The sequence below is a fragment of the Melozone crissalis genome, unplaced genomic scaffold (assembly GCF_028551555.1).
Source record: "Melozone crissalis strain CALT ecotype California unplaced genomic scaffold, PUWL_Pcris_2 ptg000056l_1, whole genome shotgun sequence".
Classification (NCBI taxonomy): domain Eukaryota; kingdom Metazoa; phylum Chordata; class Aves; order Passeriformes; family Passerellidae; genus Melozone; species Melozone crissalis.
In genome coordinates this window covers 8700854-8723321 of record NW_026535834.1, presented here as the reverse complement: position 1 = coordinate 8723321, position 22468 = coordinate 8700854, and the positions used below count along the sequence as shown (strand labels likewise).

General features: G+C 47.8%; 1 protein-coding gene across 2 annotated transcripts in view; it reads right to left on the bottom strand.

Moving 5' to 3' along the window:
- The window catches only part of FERMT2 (FERM domain containing kindlin 2), a 52964-nt gene extending 30859 nt beyond the window's left edge, over nt 1-22105 (bottom strand). For both annotated transcript variants that reach the window (XM_054286790.1, XM_054286791.1), the window contains exons 1-2: nt 21905-22105; nt 1430-1663 (exon numbers count right to left, since the gene is read on the bottom strand). In XM_054286790.1, coding sequence (XP_054142765.1) covers nt 1430-1663; nt 21905-22061 — 391 coding nt within the window. In that variant the 5' untranslated portion in view covers nt 22062-22105. The remainder of the gene's footprint in view (nt 1-1429; nt 1664-21904) is intronic.
- Nucleotides 22106-22468: the final 363 nt, after the last annotated feature.

Here is a 22468-nt window from a genome sequence, read left to right as displayed (position 1 = left end):
GCTCAGGCTGCTGAGAGGCACTCAAAGGAAAGTGAAATTTCCAGTAAAAGCCCTGCTTTCCCCAAAATCAGGAACTTCATGTCAGTACTTCAGATGCTGCAGAAGGGAAGTCAGCACCACCCTGGATGGATGTGCCCCTGCTGCCTGCTCACAGCTCCAACCTCTGCTATCCCAGAGGCTCCCAAACCTTTAAATATCAGGATTATTCTGCTGGTTTGGTCATAAATCCACCAAAAGCTCTGAAGTTGGAAGAAAAGGCTGCTTGAGATCCACATAAAGTTCTGACAGCATCAGTGACAGATCTCCTGTCTCGTGATGAAGCATATCAGAATTTCCTGACGTGAGTCACTGCTGGAGAGATTCATCAGCGTCCAAGCCTGGGACCTCCCTGTCTAGCACGACATCCCAAATGCCCAAATGTGGGACATGGGGGTGGGGGAAGCAAAATCCACCCAGACACAATGCTGGCTAAGCCTTTTCTATTTTAAGGAGAAATTGCCCAATATTTATATTAAAAAAAAAACCCAACAAAACAGGAAAGCAACAGCAAAGCTCCGTAACCAGCTAAAAATACCAACCAAACCACGGATGTGCTGGACACTGCACGTAGGGATGAGCTCCTCCTGCCTCCCCAAACAACTGGGTCAGCCAAGAGTAACCTCAGCTGCCTTCTGAGAGCAGGAACAGATTTGCTACAGCTGAGGATGGGTTGCAGGCCCTTTTGGGAGGGGAGAATTCCAGTATGGAGTGCTTCCTGGAGTTGCCATCCCCTTACTGGGTTTTTTGTTGGTGGGAAGGAAGAAACATTGGGTTTTGGGATGAGGAATTTGTGAAGATGGGTAAAAAATGATACCTGGTAGGGAATGATGTCTCCTTTCTCATGGGCTTCTCCTCCACCAGGAAATGAGGGTGAAGAGAAGACAGCAGGACTCAGTTCCTTCCCTCCACCAGACACTTTTACAGTGGAGCATCACCACTTAATCTCTAATATGATTTTCCACTAGAAGACAACCCACAGGGCTGGCAGATTTCCCATTTAAGGGTTTGCTTTTCATCCAGCACATAAATTTGCAGGGAGGGGAAAAAAAAATCACAACCAGTCTGAATAACAAGCAGGGCTGGTACCACCTCACCTATGACAAACCCAAGGACAGCTCTGCTGTGGAAGAGAATTCAGCACAAAAAAATGCATTTTTTAATCACTTTTTGGCTCAATTGGTCCTGTTATTGAAGTATTTACACACAAAGGACTAGATCCGGAACAGAAAAAGAGAGGACACCTGGCTGTTTGATGTCCAAGCAACTCCTGAGTGCCCAAAGCCAGAAAACACCAAAAATTTATCAAATTTACAGGACAAGCACCAGAGCAAAGGCAGGAGCCAAACCAACCAGAAAACTCCTCAAGAGGGGGGAGGTTTTCAACACTTACTGAAGGTTTTGCAGATGTCAGAAACAGCCTTGAAGACCCTGTCAGAGAAGTTGACTTTGACCTTGACGTACTTCATGTTGGGCAGCTGCAGGCGCAGCAGTTTGTGCTGAGGAGTGAACTGGAGCTTGGCATCCGCCTGGATCCCGTATTTATCCAACGTCCAGTGAGTTTTAAGGAGCCAAGTTTTCTTCTTTTCCCACCACAGAGCGTGATCAGACCAGTCCTTCTTGACATCTGCAACAAAGAAGCCATTTTCCCCCCAGTTAAAAGCGGCACCAGAACGAGGACAAAAGGAGTTTTTAAAGTTTTTGGGGTTTTTTTTCTCCTTTCCTGAGAAAGAACTATGGATCCAAAAAACTCCCAACAGCCCTTTCTGGATACAAGGAACTGCTTGTATTCAGTAGTGTTTTGATGGGATATAAAAGCAGGGAAGAATCCAAGGGATAAAATAAAGATGAGACTCAGCGTGCGTGTGGATCACCAGCCTGGCAGTGATCCCACCTGGAACACGAAGCCAAGGCGTCATGAGTGACCCAACACTTCTCCCAGCAGGGATTTTGCACAGTTTTTGGGGTTAACTATCAATTCTTGGGGTTTTCCCCACTATCCGGGATACCTGTGCTATCCCAAGGTGAGCCCAACCACCTTGGCACACATGGAAAACAGAAGCAGGAGGAGTTTTGCAAGGAGAATTCAACAGGACCTTCAGTTTCTACAAAAAACCCTAAAAATTCCCCACTGAAACGAAAAATTGCCTCACAAATGACCAAGAAAACTCAACAGCCACATCTCCTTCCAGCAGGGATGTAACCATGGGGTCCTTGGAGGTCACCTGCAGGTTGGGAAGCACTTGGGGAACCAAAATACGGTGATAACTCCAAGAGATAAACCTTGTGCAGTATTTTCCCTAGCACCTGGAATATTTTTCACCAACATCTGGCCCTGCAGAGCATTCTGACAACAAATAACGGTGCCATGTCCTTCCACCACACAGAAAAGAGAATGGAGTTATATATAATATAGTAATATATTCAGTAATAGAATAATTCAGTTTTCAGCTCCAGATCCCCCTGTGATCCTGGATTTCCACCATGAAACACCAGTTTAACCCAAATTAAAACCACCAGCTGACATTTATTCCAACAGCTCCTGTTTCCACCCTTCAGCACCACGGGGCACCAGCCAGAAAGGCAGGAGCAATTCCAGAGGACTGGAGGATTTCCAGGATTAGGTGACAATGCCAAAGGGACTGAAGGAACACAATCCAGCACCAGCACCATGCTGGGGTTCCTGGTGTCCTGTACAGGAGCTGGACTGGATGATCCTCGTGGTTCCAGCCCAGTATATTCCATGATCCTGTGAGAGTGAAGATTGTCCCCACAAGCCACATCTGAATTAGACTGAGAACAAGGTGACAAATGAACTTTTGTCTGTCCCTATCTCAAACCAGGATCTGGAGCTTGGGATTACTGAGAAAACCCAGCACGAGCTGGATTTTCCCTCTGAACTCCTGGCTTGATGGCACAATCAGCTCTGCAGAAAGTGGAAACATTCAGCTGGACTTTTCAACAGCTTTGTACAATCAAATTAAACAAAACCAAATATAGAAAAGCATGCAAACTTGCACAAGCCTTGTCTACTCAGAAAAAAATCCAAGAAATCATTACAATGGACTCTGGTGATGGAGTCCAACTTCTGCCCTACTGAAAGCTGAACGAGTTGGCACCAAAAATCAGGGGGAGGAAAAAACCAAAGGCATTTGGAATCAGTAACATTTATGCCTAACAGAAGGGGATTTGGGTTTACACTGCTGATTAACCATTCAGGCCACGGCACAAAAACAACACTCTGGGCCTGAGAGTAATTAACACTTTCAATTAACAGTGAGATGCTGGTTCTAGCAGGAAGGGGAAGGTCTGTGCCTGTCCCACGGGTTAGTTAGATATAAAAGAGGCTGGCAAATGTTTAGCAGCTGCCTTGTGGAGCTGAGTTTTACACCCTGACCAGAGCCTTGGGTGCTTTGCAAGGGATTCAGGATTGCCTGGAGCAATCCCTGCAGGCCAGGGAATGGCAGCAGCCTGGTTAAACCTGATCAAAGGTTTATAAACCTTCACCAGAGTCCCAATTCATGAGTTACTGATTTGTTGGGGTTACAGCTGCACAGCAACGCTGAATATTTCAGCTCAGGCTCTTCCCATCTACTACCATCAGGCACTGGCTACTTCATATTTATCTACCTATCAGATTCATCAATTTATTCATATTATCAACTATTATCAATTTATCATTCATTTATCTGAGCTCAGGTAAGTCTCCAAGTACTGCAAATTCACCTTAGAGATCCCAGACGTGGAATTTAGAAGTTTACTACAGGTTGCAGATCTCAGAGGTGTTTGAGGATCCAGCAGCCCCTCTGAGCTGCTGAATGTGATGGACACAGAGCTGCTGGAGGGAGCCCAGAGCAGGAGGAGCAGAGGGATGGAGCAGCTCTGTGTGAGGAAAAGCTGGGATTGCTCAGCCTGGAGAAAAGCAGCTGTGAGTTGATCTAACCGTGGCCTTGCAGTGCCTGAGGAAGCCACAAGAAAGATGGAGAGAGATTATTTACAGGGGAGGGAGTGACAGGACACAGGGAATGGCTTCCCACTGCCAGAGGGCAGGGTTGGATGGAATATTGGGAAGGAATTGTTCCCTGAGGCCCTGGCACAGAGTGCCCAGAGCAGCTGTGGCTGCCCCTGGATCCCTGGAAGTGCCCAAGGCCAGGTTGGACAGGCTTGGATCAGCCTGGGATGGTGGAAGGTGTCCCTGCACATGAGGGTGGAACTGGGTGGGTTCTGAGCTCTCTTCCAAGCCAAACCCTTCCAGGACTCCATGAATGAGCTGCACACATGCAAGGGTGACCAGAAATCACTGCCACCCTCCCAGCCAAGGAGCCCCAGGTGAAGGCAGCAGGGGTGTGGCAGCTGGAGCTGTCAGCACCAGCTGGAGCTGGGACTGAGCTCCAGGAGCCCAACCCCAGCAGCAACACCCTCGGAAAGGGAAGCACAGCGCTTCCTTCCCGGCCTCCAAAATAAACCCCCACCTTCCCCTGCAGCCTGAACCCAAACCCCTGGAGCCTGGCAGGGCTGGCAGACCCAGCTGGGATTTATTTTCTCCCCCCAGGCAGAACTTGGTGTTTCATTTGCCTCCCAGAGCTGTGCCAAGAGGCAGGAACGCGCACGAGGGACGTCCAGGATGTTTTGTACAGCAAAACCCACGGGGCTGCTCCCCTTGGAAAGCCATTCAGACAGTGCTGGGAGTGTGAGAGGCATCTTAAATCACACAAATGGCTGCAGAGACCTCTGTGAGGACAGAACAGCCACAGGAGGAGTGAAGGGATGCTCTGTGAAGTGTTTTAAACCTGAAACATCCTCAGCTTTCAATCCACGCAGTCACATCCCGCCAGCTTGTCCAGCAGGAATTACAACTGCAGATTTCAATTCCCACAGGCACCAATAAACTCCCTGAAATCTAGAATCCAAGCAGCAGCAAGTCTGAATTGAGATGCACAGAGAGTGTAGCAGCAATAAATCTGAATTGAGATGCACACAGGGTGTGCTTTAATTCCGGGCTGGCTGTCACACACAGACCCACAAACACAATCAGAATTCCAGCAGCAAGGGTGAATCTGGGTGAAGGGCAAAGAAAATCCAGGCAGCCCTTCCTGGCAGCCCATTTGTCCCATGTGGGAAATGGATTTGTAGAAAATTTTTTAAGTTTTTAAAGTAGAAGACTCACATAATATATATTTGCATGTTAACTTTGAGATAAGAAATGCTGATTTAGAAATGCTAAGGAATAGGATAGACATTGTTGAGAAATGGAACCGGAAATAAGTTTTAAAGGGTGGTTTTGTAAATAAGATTAGATATTCTGGAGAAATAGAACTATGAAAGGTGCATTGAAATGGAACTAGAAATAAGTTTTAAAGGGTGGTTTTGTAAATAAGTTAGGTATTTTGGAGAAATAGAATTATGAAAGGTGTATTGTAGCAGGATTTAAGAGGGTAATTTTAGATTATTGGCTTTAAGGCATTTACAGCATGGTGTGACAAAAGCTGACAGGCCAAGAAACACTTAGAGTGTATTGTAATTAGGAAATAATTAGCTTCTGATTGTGCTGGTGTGAATTATAACATCTCTATTGTCTCACCCTTCACATGAGACTGAAAATGGAACAGAAGTTTTAAAACACCTCTCAGTTGCCCCATCTCTGGGTCAGAAAAGGCCATAATCCAACAATCCCATTTATCCCAGCACTTGGCTGCTCCCAAACACTCTCCTCGGCCAATCCAGGTTTTTTAAGGTCCCTTTCCTGCTGCAGCAGCTGCTGAAGCTCCGTCCTGCAGAAGCTCTGCTGTCACTTGGCAGCTCCTCCAGGCCAGCTCAGGACTCACAGGCAGGAGGATTCAAGTCTCCAGCATGGTGTAAACACTGAATTTTCCTTCTTATTTTGGGATATCCCCTCTTGCAGATGGGCTCTCCTTCCATGCACACTGCTCAGGACAACACAGCCCTGATATGACTGAATAAATCTCTTTTTTTCCTTCTTCCTAGTGCATGGTTAAATCTCACTGGATGGGTATTTGGAGGCTTTCCTGGGAATCATCAGATTCCCTTTCACAGCCACATCCAGGATTAAATCCACAGGGCAGCCAAGACCCTGCAAATGCCTCCATCACCTTAACATTGGGGTTAATAATAAAAAATTTAAAATTTCCTGTATGAGCTTGAGGAGGAATTCTGCAAACCTGCCTGGGTTGGATCACGGATTTTTGGTTGATTTTTGGAAACAGAGGATTTGCAGCTGATGCTGTTTTCCCTGGAATTCTCTCCACCTTCAGAGAGGCAGCAGAAGCAGCTGCAGCAGAGGTTGCAGCTCATTCCTTAATTAAAAATGATCATTCCTTAATTAAAAATGAAGGCTTTTAGAGCAATGGATTCAATCTTCAGCATTCCCACAGGAACAGCCCAAGAGGACCATCCCCCTCTGGAGCAAAAGATGCCAGAGCCAAAGCCCAAAACACTGGGGGGATTTCCACAGGAGCAGAATGAGCTTTCCCTGGCTCTTTCCCAAGGGTGGGTTTAATCAGGATTATCCCTGCTCTGCTCTAGGCACACTTGGGAAGCTGAGGTGGCAAAAAATGCCTTTCCATTATCTCAAATTTATCTATAGAAAAGTAAGTTAATTAACAAATACATGTGTTTAAACACATATTTTATATATTTTATATATACATATAAAATATATATGTATTACATATATTATATATGTATGTATATATATCCATATGCATTACATCTATTATGTATATATATATACATATATATGTATATATACACATAATGTGTATATATACATATATGTATATATATACATAATGTATATACATGTAATATATATATTACATATATATGTGTACTAGATCTTAAATATCTTATATTTTTATATATATATATATAAATGCAAGATATTTAAGATCTATTATGCATATAAACATATACATAAACATTTACCCCATATATATATGTGCATATATAAAATAGAGACAAAACTGAATTATATGCATATATAATTATATATAAGTATAGATAAACACACAGAATAAATGCATATAAAATATATCCATATATTTTTTTTATATATATATATTTATATATATATCTAAGATACAGTGCAGGGACTGAAACCAATTCACAAGCCAAGCATTTCCTCTTGCAAAAAGTCATTTTTGTATTTGTATTTTGGTAATCTACACAAAACCAACCCCAAGTTTTCCACCTTTTCACTGAGTTTGATGCAGATGGGCTGAAACTCCTCAAAGGTTTTTATATGAAAATTAAAATAAAAGTGCTCACTTCTTAAAAAATGATTTATGTATTTTAAAATTAATATGCACTTCACACTGAATTGAAAAAATACAGATGTGGACAAAAAGCACAGAGTGCAGGCAGCTGATTAAAGCACTTTTAAGCACAAATTCCTGCTGATAACACCTTAATGCAGCCCTCACAGCTCCAAGGGGCTCTCCAAGCCCTGGGCTGGGTGTTGGCTGCATCCACACCTCTCTTGGGCAGCTGGAGGAGGAGAAAAAATCCTTGACAGAAAAAGAGATTTCCAGCAAGAAACAGCTGGGAATGCCCTGGGTGAGCTCAGGGATGGGGGAGACCCTCTTCTGTTCCCTGGGGATGTAATCCATACCCACTGAAATCAATACCCACGGAAAACAAGGCAAAAGGATTTTAAAACTTTGGAAAAAGAGAAATTTAAAGCTGAAAGCGGAAGAAAAGAGAAAAAAATCACCACTACCAACCATCAAAATTCATTGCACAGAACCTTGTGTGGGTTTTTCTTTTCTGTGTGTCCAGGAGAGGGGAAGGCACAGCCTCAGAGCACTAAGAAAATCAGGGAAGAGGAAAAATATTCCTAAAACATCCAGAAATACTAAAAAAAGAGGCTAATTTGGAGCAGGACAGCAGTGATGGGGAAGGGCAAGGATAAAGAAGAGGAAAGGGGGAAGAAGGGGAATAGGGGAAAAAAGGGGGAAAGGAAAGGAAAGGAAAGGAAAGGAAAGGAAAGGAAAGGAAAGGAAAGGAAAGGAAAGGAAAGGAAAGGAAAGGGGAAACAGGAAAAAGGAAAAAGGGAAATCCTGAGTTGGCAGGGATAAAAAAGGATCATCAAGCCCAACTCCTTGCCCTGGACACGCCAATAGCCAAGAGAGTTACTGAAGGTCCCAAAGATGATGAAGATTTTTCTTAAAAATATAATTATTTATTTTTATTAATATTTATTCATATTGGTTACTTATTTTATATATGTAAGGTGTAAAACTCATCTGTGTAGCTGACCCCACTGCTCCCTCCCTCCAATGTCCTCACTGCTCCCACTGACCTCTGGAAACCCAAATTCCTTTAAACATGCCAAAGCCACTCCTTACAGGATAATTATGGAGCAAAAAAAAAATTTAAAAACAAAGCTATTTTCATTTATCACAAGTCCAGCAGAACTGCTGATGTGTTTGCTGGGTGACACAGCCACTGTCCTGGGGCAAAAACTGTAATTTTAGGAAAATAGAGTCTTTCTGGAGTCCCCTCCATCCCCCAACAGGGATTTAATTGCAGAGCAAAGTTCAAAATGGAACAAAAATCCCTCCAGCCTCTGGTCACAACACTTGAAAAATGATACTTTGAAATGGGGAGATAAACAGCCCATAAAATTATCATCAGACTGATGTAATAAAGCTGCAGCCAGGACAAGCTGATGCTCCCAGAGCTAATGGGACTTGAGAGGGGTTTTAATCACATCTCCCACATGTATCTGACACATGCAATGGAAAATACCCTGTACAGCAGCCACCACCTGTGGAAGGGATTTTTATCCATAGGTAACACAGAATGGCACCTGAAATCCTCCTGGATCTGCCACCATGAGCAACTCTCACCATCGTTTTCATGGAATCCCAGGATGGTTTGGGTGGGAAGGGACAATGAAGCTCATCCAGCCCCACATGGGCAGGCAGGGACACCTCCCACTGTCCCAGGGTGTCCCAATGTCCAGCCTGGCCTGGGGCACTGCCAGGGATCCAGGGGCAGCCACAGCTGCTCTGGCAATTCCAGCCCAGCCAGGAATTCCCAATTCCCAATCTCCCATCCAGCCCTGCCCTCTGGCACTGGCAGCCATTCCCTGGCTCCTGTCCCTCCATGCCTTGTCCCCAGTCCCTCTGCAGCTCTCCTGGAGCCCCTTCAGGCCCTGCCAGGGGCTCTGAGCTCTCCCTGGAGCCTTCTCCTCTCCAGGGGAACATTCCCAGCTCTCCCAGCCTGGCTCCAGCCCTTGGAGCGGCTCCTCTAGATTTCCACCAGCTCCATGTCCTTCCTACCAAGGTCTCAAATCTGGAGGCAGCAAAGTCCAAAGCAGAAGGAACAAGAAACCTGCAGCCTCCTCCTGCCTTGTGTTTGCAACAGGAATGAGCTGGGACTAAAAATCTCCTCCCTCCAAAACAATTCCCCCTTGTCCCATCACTGTCTGCAAAAATTTCATGCTACTTCATTTTCAGGAAAACAAATGTTCAGGAGAAGATCCACATCAACCCACAGAGGTGCCCAAAAAAGGGTGGACGTGTGTTGGAATTTCAGTCTTAGAAGAATATTTCTTGCATGAAAAAAGAGTTTGACTTAATAAAGTATAAAACATGGACAAAAGGAGCCTTGTTTCCAATTTTGTGATTCCATGAGCACGACCCAGTTCAGGAGATTCCCCCTTGTTCTATCACTGTCTGTCCCTGCAAAAATTTCATGCTACTTCATTTTCAGGAAAACAAATGTTCAGGACAAGATCCACACCCACCCAAGGAGGTGCCCAAAAAAGGGTGGAGCCATGCTGGAATTTCAGTCTCAGAAGAATATTTCTTGCAGGAAAAAATAGCTTGACTTAATAAAGTACAAAACATGGACAAAAGGAGCCTTGTTCCCAATTCAGTGATTCCATGAGCATGACCCAATTGAGGAGACCTCTCCTTATCTCAGTGTGCCAGGGCACACACTCATGGCAAAGCCCTGGTATCAAAGCCCCTGTGCAGGGGCACAAGGTGGTTTAAGAGCAAGGAAAAAAGGAAGAGGGAAGGGGAGAAATAAAAAAGCCTAATGGGTAGTTTCAGGAAAACAAATGTTCAGGAGAAGATCCACACCCACCCACGGAGATGCCCAAAAAAAGATGGACCTGTACTGGTATTTCAGTCTCAGAAGAATATTTCTTGCATGAAAAAATAGCTTGACTTAATAAAGTACAAAACATGGACAAAAGGAGCCTTGTTCCCAATTTTGTGATTCCATGAGCATGACCCAGTTGAGGAGCCCTCCCTCTTATCCTGGTGCCAGGGCACAGGCTCATGGCAAAGCCCTGGTATCAAAGCCCTGTGCAGTGGCACAAAGTGATTCAAGAGCAAGGAAAAAAGGAGGAGGGAAGGGGAAGAATAGAAAAGCCTAATGTGCATTTTCAGGAAAACACATGTTCAGGAGAAGATCCACACTAACCCACAGCGATGCCCAAAAAAGGGTGGAACCATGTTGGAATTTCAGTCTGAGAAGAAGAATATTTCTTGCATGAAAAATAGTTTGCCTTAATAAAGTAGAAAACATGGACAAAAGGAGCCTTGTGATTCCATGAGCACGACCCAGTTGAGGAGATTCCCCCTTGTCCCATCTGTCACTGTCTGCAAAAATTTCATCCTACTTCATTTTCAGGAAAACAAATGTTCAGGACAAGATCCACACCCACCCAAGGAGGTGCCCAAAAAAGGGTGGACACATGCTGGAATTTCAGTCTCAGAAGAATATTTCTTGCAGGAAAAAATAGCTTGACTTAATAAAGTACAAAACATGGACAAAAGGAGCCTTGTTCCCAATTCAGTGATTCCATGAGCATGACCCAATTGAGGAGACCTCTCCTTATCTCAGTGTGCCAGGGCACACACTCATGGCAAAGCCCTGGTATCAAAGCCCCTGTGCAGTGGCACAAGGTGGTTTAAGAGCAAGGAAAAAAGGAAGAGGGAAGGGGAGAAATAAAAAAGCCTAATGGGCAGTTTCAGGAAAACAAATGTTCAGGAGAAGATCCACACCCACCCACGGAGATGCCCAAAAAAAGATGGACCTGTACTGGTATTTCAGTCTCAGAAGAATATTTCTTGCATGAAAAAATAGCTTGACTTAATAAAGTACAAAACATGGACAAAAGGAGCCTTGTTCCCAATTTTGTGATTCCATGAGCATGACCCAGTTGAGGAGCCCTCCCTCTTATCCTGGTGCCAGGGCACAGGCTCATGGCAAAGCCCTGATATCAAAGCCCTGTGCAGTGGCACAAAGTGATTCAAGAGCAAGGAAAAAAGGAGGAGGGAGGGGAAAAAAAAAAAACCAAGCCCAGTGGAGGAGACTGAGCCCATTGGGATGCAGCGCTGCATGTGGATGTTCCATGTGTCTGTCCTTGCTCAGGGAATTACGGAGTGTCTGCTGCTAAGGAGGGAAGGGCTGCTGGAAAGAGCAGTGGGATTCTTTTGGTGGCTTTTATTGGGATTCTAAGGGAGCTCTGCACTGGAAAGTTGTGTCCTGATGAGGCAGGGGTGGTAACTGGAGTCCTGGAGAGATGATGCATCAACCCCAACTGTCCCAAAATGCTGCTCCTGGCAGTGCAGGGCTCAAGATGCTCAGCCCATGGGATACAGGGAGAAGAGCAAATCCTGACAAGCCTGAAAGCCACTCTGTTTCTGAAGTAAACTCGAGGAAGGAAGCTCTTTCCAGTGTTAACAGGATTGCTCAATTAGACAATTTGAAAGTTTATTAACTTGGATTGTATCCCATTCCACTCCCCTGCCACGGGCAGGGACACCTCCCATTATCCCTTGGTGCTCCAAGGCCCATCCAGCCTGGCCCTGAACACTTCCACGGATGTGGCATCACATTTTCCTGCAAAATTTCCCCTGTAATTTTTAGCTTTTTGGATATTTGGTAGCTTTATGTTCCATTTAAATGCTTGCACAGCCATACCCAATCCTGTCTCAACCCCTGAGCAGGGAGAGAAATTTTCCAGTGATGGTGAGCCCAGCTGGAATACTGGGGAATTCTCCAGAGGTCACCTCAGCTCCCCAGCACTGATGGGCTCAGGAAGGTCTTTGCCAGTGCTGTGCAGAATTCCTTCAAATCCTTGCACCAGCAACCCAGAGAAATGTGGATTACTCACTTTTCTATGGCATGGGAGAAAGGAAAGCAAGGGTGGATTAGTGTTTTTTTAATTGGATTTGTTTTGAAACAGGATCTTCACAACCTGATTTGCCAACTGCTCCCCCACATTGATCAAGCAGGAGGCTTTCACTGGCTGCTCCTGCCTCCATGGAATCATGGAATGGCAGAAAATTTGATTAAGGAATGTGGTTTCCATGATTCATCCAGCAGAAAATAGGAAGCATTGGGAGGAAAGAAAAGGAAAGGGGAAAGGGAAAAGAAAGGGGGAAAAGAAAGGGGGGGGAAAGGGAGGAAAGGGAAGGGAAGAAGAAAGGGAAGGGAAGGGAAGGGAAGGGAAGGGAAGGGAAGGGAAGGGAAGGGAAGGGAAGGGAAGGGAAGGGAAGGGAAGGGAAGGGAAGGGAAGGAAAGGAAATTTCAAGGAAAGGAAATTTCAAGGAAATTTCAAGGAAAGGAAAGGAAATTTCAAGGAAAGGAAAGGAAAGGAAATTTCAAGGAAAGGAAATTTCAAGGAAAGGAAAGGAAATTTCAAGGAAAGGAAAGGAAAGGAAATTTCAAGGAAAGGAAATTTCAAGGAAAGGAAAGGAAATTTCAAGGAAATTTCAAGGAAAGGAAAGGAAAGGAAAGGAAAGGAAAGGAAAGGAAAGGAAAGGAAAGGAAAGGAAAGGAAAGGAAAGGAAAGGAAAGGAAAGGAAATTCTCCAGGGACCATGGTCCCTTCCCTCTCCAAAAAGGACAAGTGTCCCAGGGTGACAGCAGCCTGCAGTCCTGACTCATCCCCAAGGAATGTGCAAGGCAGAGGAGCTGCTGCTGCCAAGAAGACATCACAGCCAGCAAGGGAGCCAGAGGATGTGTGCTGGGAGGGATGAAGCATCAGGCAGGGAAAGGAGAATGATGGGCAACCTGAATTCCCAACCTCTCACCAGGCAATTTCCCAAGTGCTTCAGTGATGGTCAATCCCTGGCTGAAGCTCAGATCCCTGGGAAGTGACCTCTGGAGTCCCGAGGATGGCTCAGGCAGCCTCACCCCGCTCCACAGCTGTGAGTGTTGGTCCTTCTCCTACAGATCCATGTGGGATCATGGCTGGAAGAACAGGGCACTGGCACAGGGTGCCCAGAGCAGCTGGGGCTGCCCCTGGATCCCTGGAAGGGTCCAAGGCCAGGCTGGACAAGGTTTGGAGCAGCCTGGGACAGTGCAGAGTGTCCATGGCCATGGCAGGGGCGGGATGAGATGCTCCCTCCAACCCAAACCATTCTGTAATTCCATGATTTCTCTTTGGTTCTGCCTGTTCACCAAAGCTCATTAATGAACACAAAACACTTTTAAAGGACTTTAACACCCCCAGCCTTGAGCCTGGATCTGCCTCACCCATCACAGCCCAAATCCTGGCACTGAAGCTCTGGGGCAGGACATGAGTGACATGAGGGACATGAGGGATTGTAGGAGCGTGCTCTGAGGGACTGTAGGAGTGTGCTCTTTGTTGATGGAATGATAAAACTATATTTTGTCTTCTTAAAAGAAAAGAAGTTCAGAAGTTTTTCTTTTTGATTAAGTGAAAAGACACTTCATAAAACTCAGGAGACTTTACTTCAAACTTAAAGACAGCTAATAAGACAGAAGCTAAAAAGTTCTGCTTGAGCAATGAACTAGAAAAAGAAGTAAATAAAGGAACTAATTGCTTTTGTAAAGTGTTTTTACTAAGAGTAAAAACGTTTCGCACTTAGGTCAGTTTTTTCTATTTGTTATTTTGCCTTTCATTCAACCTTTCTGTTTCCAGCACTACCACAGAAGCCATCCTGCTAATTTTTATGCCTCCAAAGACAGCTGAGCTATCTTGAGTGTATTATAAACCTCCAAAAACTCATTAGACCTAGCTTGAAGAAGTTACAATAACAAGGTATGGGGACAATTCCTGCTGCAGAAGCTCTGGAGCTGCTCTGTGGAGCATCAGCCAGGATGGGAAGCTGAGCAAGACAGGGACAGAGCTCCTTCCAGGTAATTTCATAAAATTTTCTAACTGAATTGGAGTTTCAGCAATTCACCCTTCCCAAAGTACATGTGCCTGCAGGGAGCAGGGGAAAAGAAAGAGAACAACCAGCAGCCAAGCAGGTCTAATGGGCTGGGGAGAGATTTAAAATCCATTGGCGAGATGGATTTTTTGGGTGCTGTCAGGATGTTGTGCAAGCTAAAAATCAGCTGAGGTTGTGAAGGTTTCAGCTGGTGGGTTTGGTTTTTTATGTGCATCCTCTTTTGTGTGCATCCTCTTTTGTGTGCATCCTCTCCCAGAGCTGTTCTCATCAACCTGTTGGCCAAATCCAGGCACATTTTACCCAAAAGTGGAGGTGTCCCAAGATCCCAGCTGGTCTGGGAGAGGGGGATCAGTGCTGGCACAGGGCCATGCCATGCACCCAGCTCCCAGCTGAGGTTCACATCTGAATTTTTCTTTTACTCACCCATTTTCCAACGAGGATGTAGCTCCCACTGCATCCTCGCTGGAAAATGGGTGAGCAAAAGAAAAACCAAAACAAATTCTCCAGAAATAAAAATTAAATAAATAAAAAAGCTTTACTCTGATTTTCTGAGCACTTTCTCAGCACTTCTGAGCGCTCCCAACAGTTCTACCTGGTAGGAGCTTCAGCCTGGATGACAGCAATGTGTCAAAAGCAAACCTGGGCAAGAAAACAAAATTACAGCAACTCTGCTAAAATGCCATCCAACAGGAATTTGGGGATCTCAGCAATTTTCCAAATTACCTATCATAAACCCCAGAAAGCCACTGGAACATTCAGAACTGAATCCTGCCAGCTGAGTTTTGCTCAGTCTTGTTTCTCTGCCCTTGTCTAAGCAATCAGTAAATTCACATTTCAGAATGAGAATGAAGAAATGCAGCTTCCCCAGGATGTTTTCTCACCACGAGGCTTTTTCCCCCAAGCACACCCAGGGCTGAAGTCAGTGAGCTCCACAAGGGCTGTAAATCTCCTTCCTTCCCCTCATCTGTCAGGAAAACCACCACTGAAATAACTCCTCCAACACCCAAACCAGGAGCTGGCAGTGCTGGTGTCCCTGGTGATGTTGAAACAACTGAAGTTTGCACAGCAAATAATCCCTCATCTTTCCCAACTCAGCAAACATTCCCCACATCCACAATTTCAGGCACTTATCCACAATCCTTTTTTTTTTTTTTTTTTAAATCATATCAAAGACCAAGGGTTAAAATCCAGGTGCTGGTTTGCTGAATCATGGAAACACAGAGTGGCTGGGGTTGGAAGGGACCTTAAAAACCTGAATTAAACCCCAAGAGACACCTCCCAGTGGACCAGGGTGTTCCAAGTCCAACATGGCCTTGAGCATTTCTAGGGATTCTATTCCTAGTACAATTTCTTGGGGTTTTGTATGGTTTAGACAGACCCAGCAGATAGCTGGGTGAAACACAAGCCCTGATGGAGAGGAAGATGGAAAGAAAAGGAAAAAAAAAGGATTAAAAAAAAGGGGGAAGTGTGTGAATGGGATGATTTCTATGATTTTTCAGCTCCCCCACGTGCCTTGTGTCAAATCGAAACCTGAGGGAGCTGGAAGAGGAAACTGCTGATTTGGGCTGGGTGGGAGCAGCAACCCCAACAATTTCCTGTCTGTGGTGTGGCAAACCCAGGCTCTGGGATCTGCAGGAGCACCAGCACCACCTCCCACCCCGTGCTCCTTCCCCTCCCACTGGGACCTGAGAGCTCTTCCCAGCCCAATCGGACGGCTCACAGCGACAGAACTAAAAAAATAAATAAATAAAAATGAAATCTTTATTGTTTTTGCCCTTAAAGAACCATCACTGCTCTGAATACAGATATTAATTGCTGCGACTGCAGCTCAGAGCTGCCTCTATGTGGGTTTTACCTCCCCCCAGCCTGAATTCCTCTGCTCACTGGCAGCTCAGCTGAATATTCCACTCAGGCTCACAAAGAGCACTTTATGTGAGCCACCATCGAGCTGAGCCCACGTTGGAGCTTCCTGGAGCCCAAATTTGGATGTAATGGAATGAGGCAGCCCCTCACTGATCAGTGTGCATGGCTGGGGGGGCGTGCTCACAGCACTGGTGTCACTTAATGTCACCAAAAATGTGCATGGTGTCACTTAACGTCACCAAAAATGTGCTGTTTGGAGGGTGAATCCCCAATTAATTCATCAAGTGGCACTATGGAAATTGGAATGGGAGCTGTTGGTCTCCTGGAGGATGCTGCTGAAGTGGAAGCATCCAGTGGGTACCAATTCACCAATTCCAACCCAGAACAGCCCAAAATCCTGCCAGGATCTGGAGCAGGAGGATTTTGGTGCTCAGCAGGTGCCAGATCCCCTCTGTGCTCACATCCCACTGCCAGCTGGGCAGGATTTGCTGTTTAAAAGTTTGGGAAGAAATCTTCCAGGGAAATCTGGAGCAGGGTCAGTGCCTGCCCCAAACACCAGTCCCACTTGTGACATTATTTGGGACAATGTCTCAGCATCAGCCCCAGAGGGGACACAAACAGATCCCTGAGGACTGAATGGCACCTGGAGTCCTCTCATGGCTGTCATGCACTTGGAAAGCAACACTGAGCACTGATTTTGGGGCAAAAAAAATCCTTCTTATCTCAGGTGGCACCTGAGGGACAGATGAGGAGCTGGGGATGTCCCAGGTGAAGGTGCCCAGGTGACACTGTGGGCACAGACTGGGAAACAGCCCAAGCTCACCTGGCACTGAGCAGGGATGCTCAGACACCTCATCTGGGAAGGGTGGCTACAGTCAGAGAGGTTTGGGTTGGAAGGGAACTTAAAATCCATCTCATTCCACCCCTGCCATGGCAGGGACACCTTCCACTGTCCCAGGCTGCTCCAAGCCCATCCAGCCTGGATTTGGACATTTCCAGGGATCCAGGGGCAGCCACAGCTGCTCTGGCAATTCCAGCCCAGCCAGGAATTCCCAATTCCCAATCTCCCACCCATCCCTGCCCTCTGGCACTGGGAGCCATTCCCTGGCTCCTGTCCCTCCATCCCTTGTCCCCAGTCCCTCTCCAGCTCTCCTGGAGCCCCTTCAGGCCCTGCCAGGGGCTCTGAGCTCTCCTTGGAGCCTTCTCCTCTCCAGATGAACATTCCCAGCTCTCCCAGCCTGGCTCCAGCCCTTGCAGCAGCTCCATGGCCTCATCTGGATTTGCTCCAGCAGCTCCAGGTCCTTCCTATGAGGTTCCCAGATCTGGAAGCAGCATTGCAGCAAAATCCAAAGCAGAAGGAACAAACCACCCACAAGACAAGCCCTGCAGCCTCCTCCTGCCTTGAGCTCACAACAGGAATGGGCTGGGACAAGGACTCTGCATTTCTCCCCCATAGCCTTAAGCTGTTTCTAAGAGTTCATTCCAGTTGCAAAGCAAAAAAAAAAAATTTCCCCAGCCAGTCTCACGAGGGCCTGGAGTGTTTATAAGCACTGCAAAACCTCAAACACAAACCTGGGCAAATCAATGACGCTGCACTTTGCTGGTGTTTTATTCATAAACCTTTCAGGGGTCCATTAAGGAGAGGAGGCTTCACAGGCAGAATAACACTAATATTTAGAATTGATCTTGCACGGAGTGGAGCTGAAACCCTTGGAAGATAACACAGCAAAGTCTATTTAATGGTGAAGAGAGCCCCTGGGGTGAATCCCAGACACATCTGCAGGCTGAAATCACTTTAAAAAAGAGCTTGAAGTGCTACAACCCAAAAACTGCATGGGACAAGCCCTGTGCCAGTCCTCAGGTGACATCCCACCCTCTCCCAGGTGACACAAAGAGATAGAGGAGGAGCTGCCAAAGGGAACAGTGGAGGTTAAATCAGTTGCACAAACCCTTATCCCACCTTCAATTCACAAAAACAAACCCCAAGGCTTCAGGAGATGTCATCAGTGCCTGCCATTATCAGCCTGTCTGAGGGCAGAGGGTTTGCTCTGACATTTATCCAGGTCAGCTCTCCTGCCCATCCCAGGTCACTAAAATAGGGATTCCACCACGTTACCCATCCTTAACCCTTTTTAGTCCAGAAGGACATATATAATTTCAAATCTTGCTGGTTTTTTTCTTTTTTCACCCACTTATCTATTTTCCTCAGGTAAAAGCCCAAAACCGTGCTCAGTGCTCCCAGCAAACCCTGGGAGCTGGAGCTGCCACTCAGATCCCAGAGAGAAATCCACATTTCCATCACAAAACTTCTATGCACAGACTTTCTGAATCTGCTCAGTGCACATTTAGGTCATCTGTCTTAGGCTGTGCCTCTGCCAGACACCATTTGTCCCCCCTGCCCTGTTTCTGTCAGCTATTCCTTCATTCCCATGACCAGACAGAGCATCCCCCATATATCCCACAGAATTCCATCAACTCCACAGAGCTCCTCCCAAGCATGTTTCAAAAAAAAAAAAAAAGCAGGATTTTTTTAATTCCATGTGTTTAAAACAGCCTCAAGTTGACAACAACAATAACCTGCGTTCACTTCCTTCCTTCCTCTGCTCCCAGTGATTTTAAACCTCGCTTTATTTTTATTTTTTTTTTGTTTGTAAGTCAATAGTGGCAAAATTCCTAAAAAACCCTGAGAGAGCACCAGGAGTTTCCAGTACAGACCCCAGCCCTCACAGAGCAACTAAATGCTGCTGCTCTTAAAACCTCAGCAGTTTTTTGCTTATTTTTCAGGGATGACTTTGCCAAGAACTTGGCACGGCTCAATTAATGGAGTGGCTTAATCCAGCGGGTGATGAATAACAGGGGAGCCAACAGGTCATTGCAATTCACTTGAGTTACCAGAATCTCTATCTGCTGCTTGGGCTTCCTCCAATCCCTGCCTGCATCAGCCACAGATTTTAACTGCCTGCTCCCAAAGAGTCCAACTGCAGCTCTGTGCAGGCAGGAATCGAGTCCATGGGATTTATGGATATCTGCAGCCCTGAATTTAAGGAGGAAAAACTTTGCTGGGCTCCTGCTTCATCCCAACAGGATATTTACTGCACTCTTTCTCCTACAAGCATCAATAAATGCTGTAGGAACATTTATAAATCAAGATTTTTTTTTTCCCTTTTCCAAGCTCTCCTTGCTGCTGGGAGGAGGGAAGGCATTTTTCCTACCAGCACCCTGCAACCACAGTGTGGCTGATCTGCTGCAGATTCTCACTGATGTCCTAAACTCCAGTGGAACTCCAGGCAGGCCACAGAAATCTCCTTTCCAAAGGATTTGTCCCAAAGGATGGAACAGGCAAATCCCAGCCTAAGGCACTGACCCACCTTCCTTCCATCCCCCACAGTGTGGGGCATCCCACAGGGAAGCACAAAACTGCACGGAAACTTTACTATTAGGAAATTTCCTTAAAGCTCAAAGCAGAAAATCTGCTTGGCAGGAGAAGAATAATTCTTTTTAACACTGAAAGTTGTCGAAGTAAGGAATTAAACAGAGGAACGAGAGGGAGGAAAAGGTTAAAAACGCAGGGAAAGGGTTTTGATGTGGAAAAATTGCAAAATGAATTGATGCAGAGGCTGGATGAAGGGAGGCATTGAGGAGCAGGGGAGAGGATGAGGAACCAGCCCCGTCCCACCCGACCCCGCTCAGCTGGCAGCAGCTCAAAGAAGAGCCATAAAAATAATGAGAGGGCTGGAAGAGCTGACACGCAGGAAGATTAAAAGGAGCTGAATACGTATAGCCTGGCTGGGCAAGGAAAGCCAAGGGGAAAGGGAAGGCAGCAGCGGGAGATCTCTATGGATGTGACCATGCCGGGAAGGGAGGCTCTGGGGCTGAGCCCCTCTCTCTCCCCACACGGCCGCCGCATTCCTTCCCTCTCATACAATCCCTAATTTAACAAGTGGAGAGGATCCGGGCACACATTTCGGGGGGGATGGATTACGTCAGGGGCTAATTTAGGTCCGGCCCCGTGCACATGCCTGGCTTTCCACATTTCCACACACGCTCCGGCCCTGGAGCTGCTCCGGCACTGAGGGGAGCATCGCTCCTTCACTCACGAGTGGATTTTTTATCACCTCTAGAAAGCTGGTTTGCTTTTTTCCCCACTGAACTTCAACAAAACTTTCTGTACCTCCAGCGTCTGATTAAAAAAAAAAACAAAAAACAACCATAATAATAAAAAAAAAACCCAACAACCAGAATAAAATCAAGTTTTCGGGGAGTTCAGGCTACCTCCAGCACGAAGACCCTTTGATGCGAGCGCTCGCTTCCTTTGGAAACGCAGCGTATTTATATCCATTTATATCCATCTCTTCCTTCCTGCGACTCCGAGATAATTAATAAATCAAAACCTAAGCACGGGGGAAGAGATGGGGCTTTTTTTAAAGCCACACGAGGGCTGGCTCCGCATTGGAGCGGGACCTGCAGCTGACAGCTCCGCTACTCCCACAGCCGCAGGCACGCGCGGGACCTCGCAATTAATATTTTATTTGAGCAATTACAGCCATCAGCCCGGGCTGCACCGCTGAGTAAACAAAGCCGAGCAATAAAGAACCGATAAAAAGACAAAGGGGGAGGAGGAGGAGGTTCCGGGGCTCCCCGCTTTCGGCGGGGACCGAGCCGAGCTCCGGTCGCGGCCCGGCGTTCCCACGCGTCCCGGACAAACGGGCCCTTTGTCCAGGTGTGCTCCCAAAGCCACCGCACACCGCCCTGTCCCCAAGGTCCCCCGGCCCACATCACGCCACCGATCGCCCCATGGGTTCTTTGGAAGCGCTTTGCTCGCACGAAACTTCAGGATGGAGTTTTGGGGTAAATTCTGGGGCGCCCCCAAACAAATCTCCAGCCCCAAGCCGAAAACGGAGCTGGTTCCGAACTCAGTGTAAAACCCCGGGAGTGCAGCAGCCGGCGGATGGGGCTGAGGCCACGGGGTGGTGAAATCGGTGAGAGGGAGAGCCTGGGCAGGATATGGGGGGCTAGGGCAGGGTGTGGGGGCCTGGGGGGCTCCCTGCAGCTGGAAGCTAAGGCAGAGTACTGAGAGAGGGTGCTGGAGCTAAAACACAGCACTGGGGCAGGATGCTGGGACCTAGGGCAGGGTGCTGGGAGCCTCTCTGGAGCACAGCACTGGGGCAGGATGCTGAGGGCTACAGCCCAGTACTGGGAGAGGGTGCTGGGAGACAAAAGTACAGTCCTGGAGCAGGGTTCTGGAGCAATGTACTGGAGCAGGGCTGCTGGGAGCTAAAGCAGGGTACTGGGTCAGGGTACTGGGTCAGGGTGCTGTGAGCTGAAGCAGTACTGGAGCAGAGTGCTGGGGACTAAACTGGGGTACTCTGGCACTGCACTGGGCAGGGTGCTGGGAGCTGGAGCACAACACTGGAGCAGAGTGCTGGGGGCTAAATTGGGGTACTCTGGCACTGCACTGGGCAGGGTGCTGGGAGCTGGAGCACAATCCTGGAGCTGAGTGCTGGGGGCTGGAGCACAACACTGGAGCAGAGTGCTGGGAGCTGGGCACTGCACTACGCAGGGTACTGGGAGCTGGAGCACAATCCTGGAGCTGAGTCCTGGGGGCTGGAGCACAACACTGGAGCAGAGTGCTGGGGCTAAACTGGGTACTCGGGCGCTGCACTGGGCAGGGTGCTGGGAGCTGGAGCACAACACTGGAGCAGAGGGCTGGGAGTTGGGCACTGCACTAGGCAGGGCGCTGGGAGTTACAGCACAGCACTGGAGCAGGGTGCTGAGCACTGGGAGGATGCCGGGCTGCCCGGGGGGTCCCGGGGCACTCACCGAGCTTCTCGACGAGGCGCAGCATGACGCCGCCGATGTGGATCTCGCCGGTGACCCGCAGGGTGACGTCGCGGCCCAGGTCGGTGACATGGACGCTCAGCTCCCACGTCCCGTCGGCGTAGCAGCCGTCCGGCATGCGGATCCCGTCCAGCGCCATGGCCCCGGCCTCCTGCGCCGCCGGCCGCGCCCGGCACGGAGCGGGAGCGGATCAGGATCGGCGGCGGGATGGGCCCGGCTGTGCCCGCTCCGCGCCCCGGGGGAGGGCTGGGGGCGCGGTGGGGCGGGATCGAGACCCCGCCGCAGCTCCTGAGGGGCCGCCCGGGAGAGGCAGCGCGGGCGGGCAGAGCGGGAGGCGGAGGGAGGGAGGAGGAGGAGGAGGGGGATAATAATTAAAGGAAAAACGCGCCTGTGGCTGCCGGGCCCCTTGGCCTTTTATGGAAGCGAAGGACGGAGTAAATGGGGGCCGCTCCAACATCCGGGAATCGCCGGGGGGCGGCCCGGCCGGGATCGGTCCGGCCCGGCTTGGGATCGGCCCGGTTCGGCCCGGCCTGGCCCAGCCCGGCT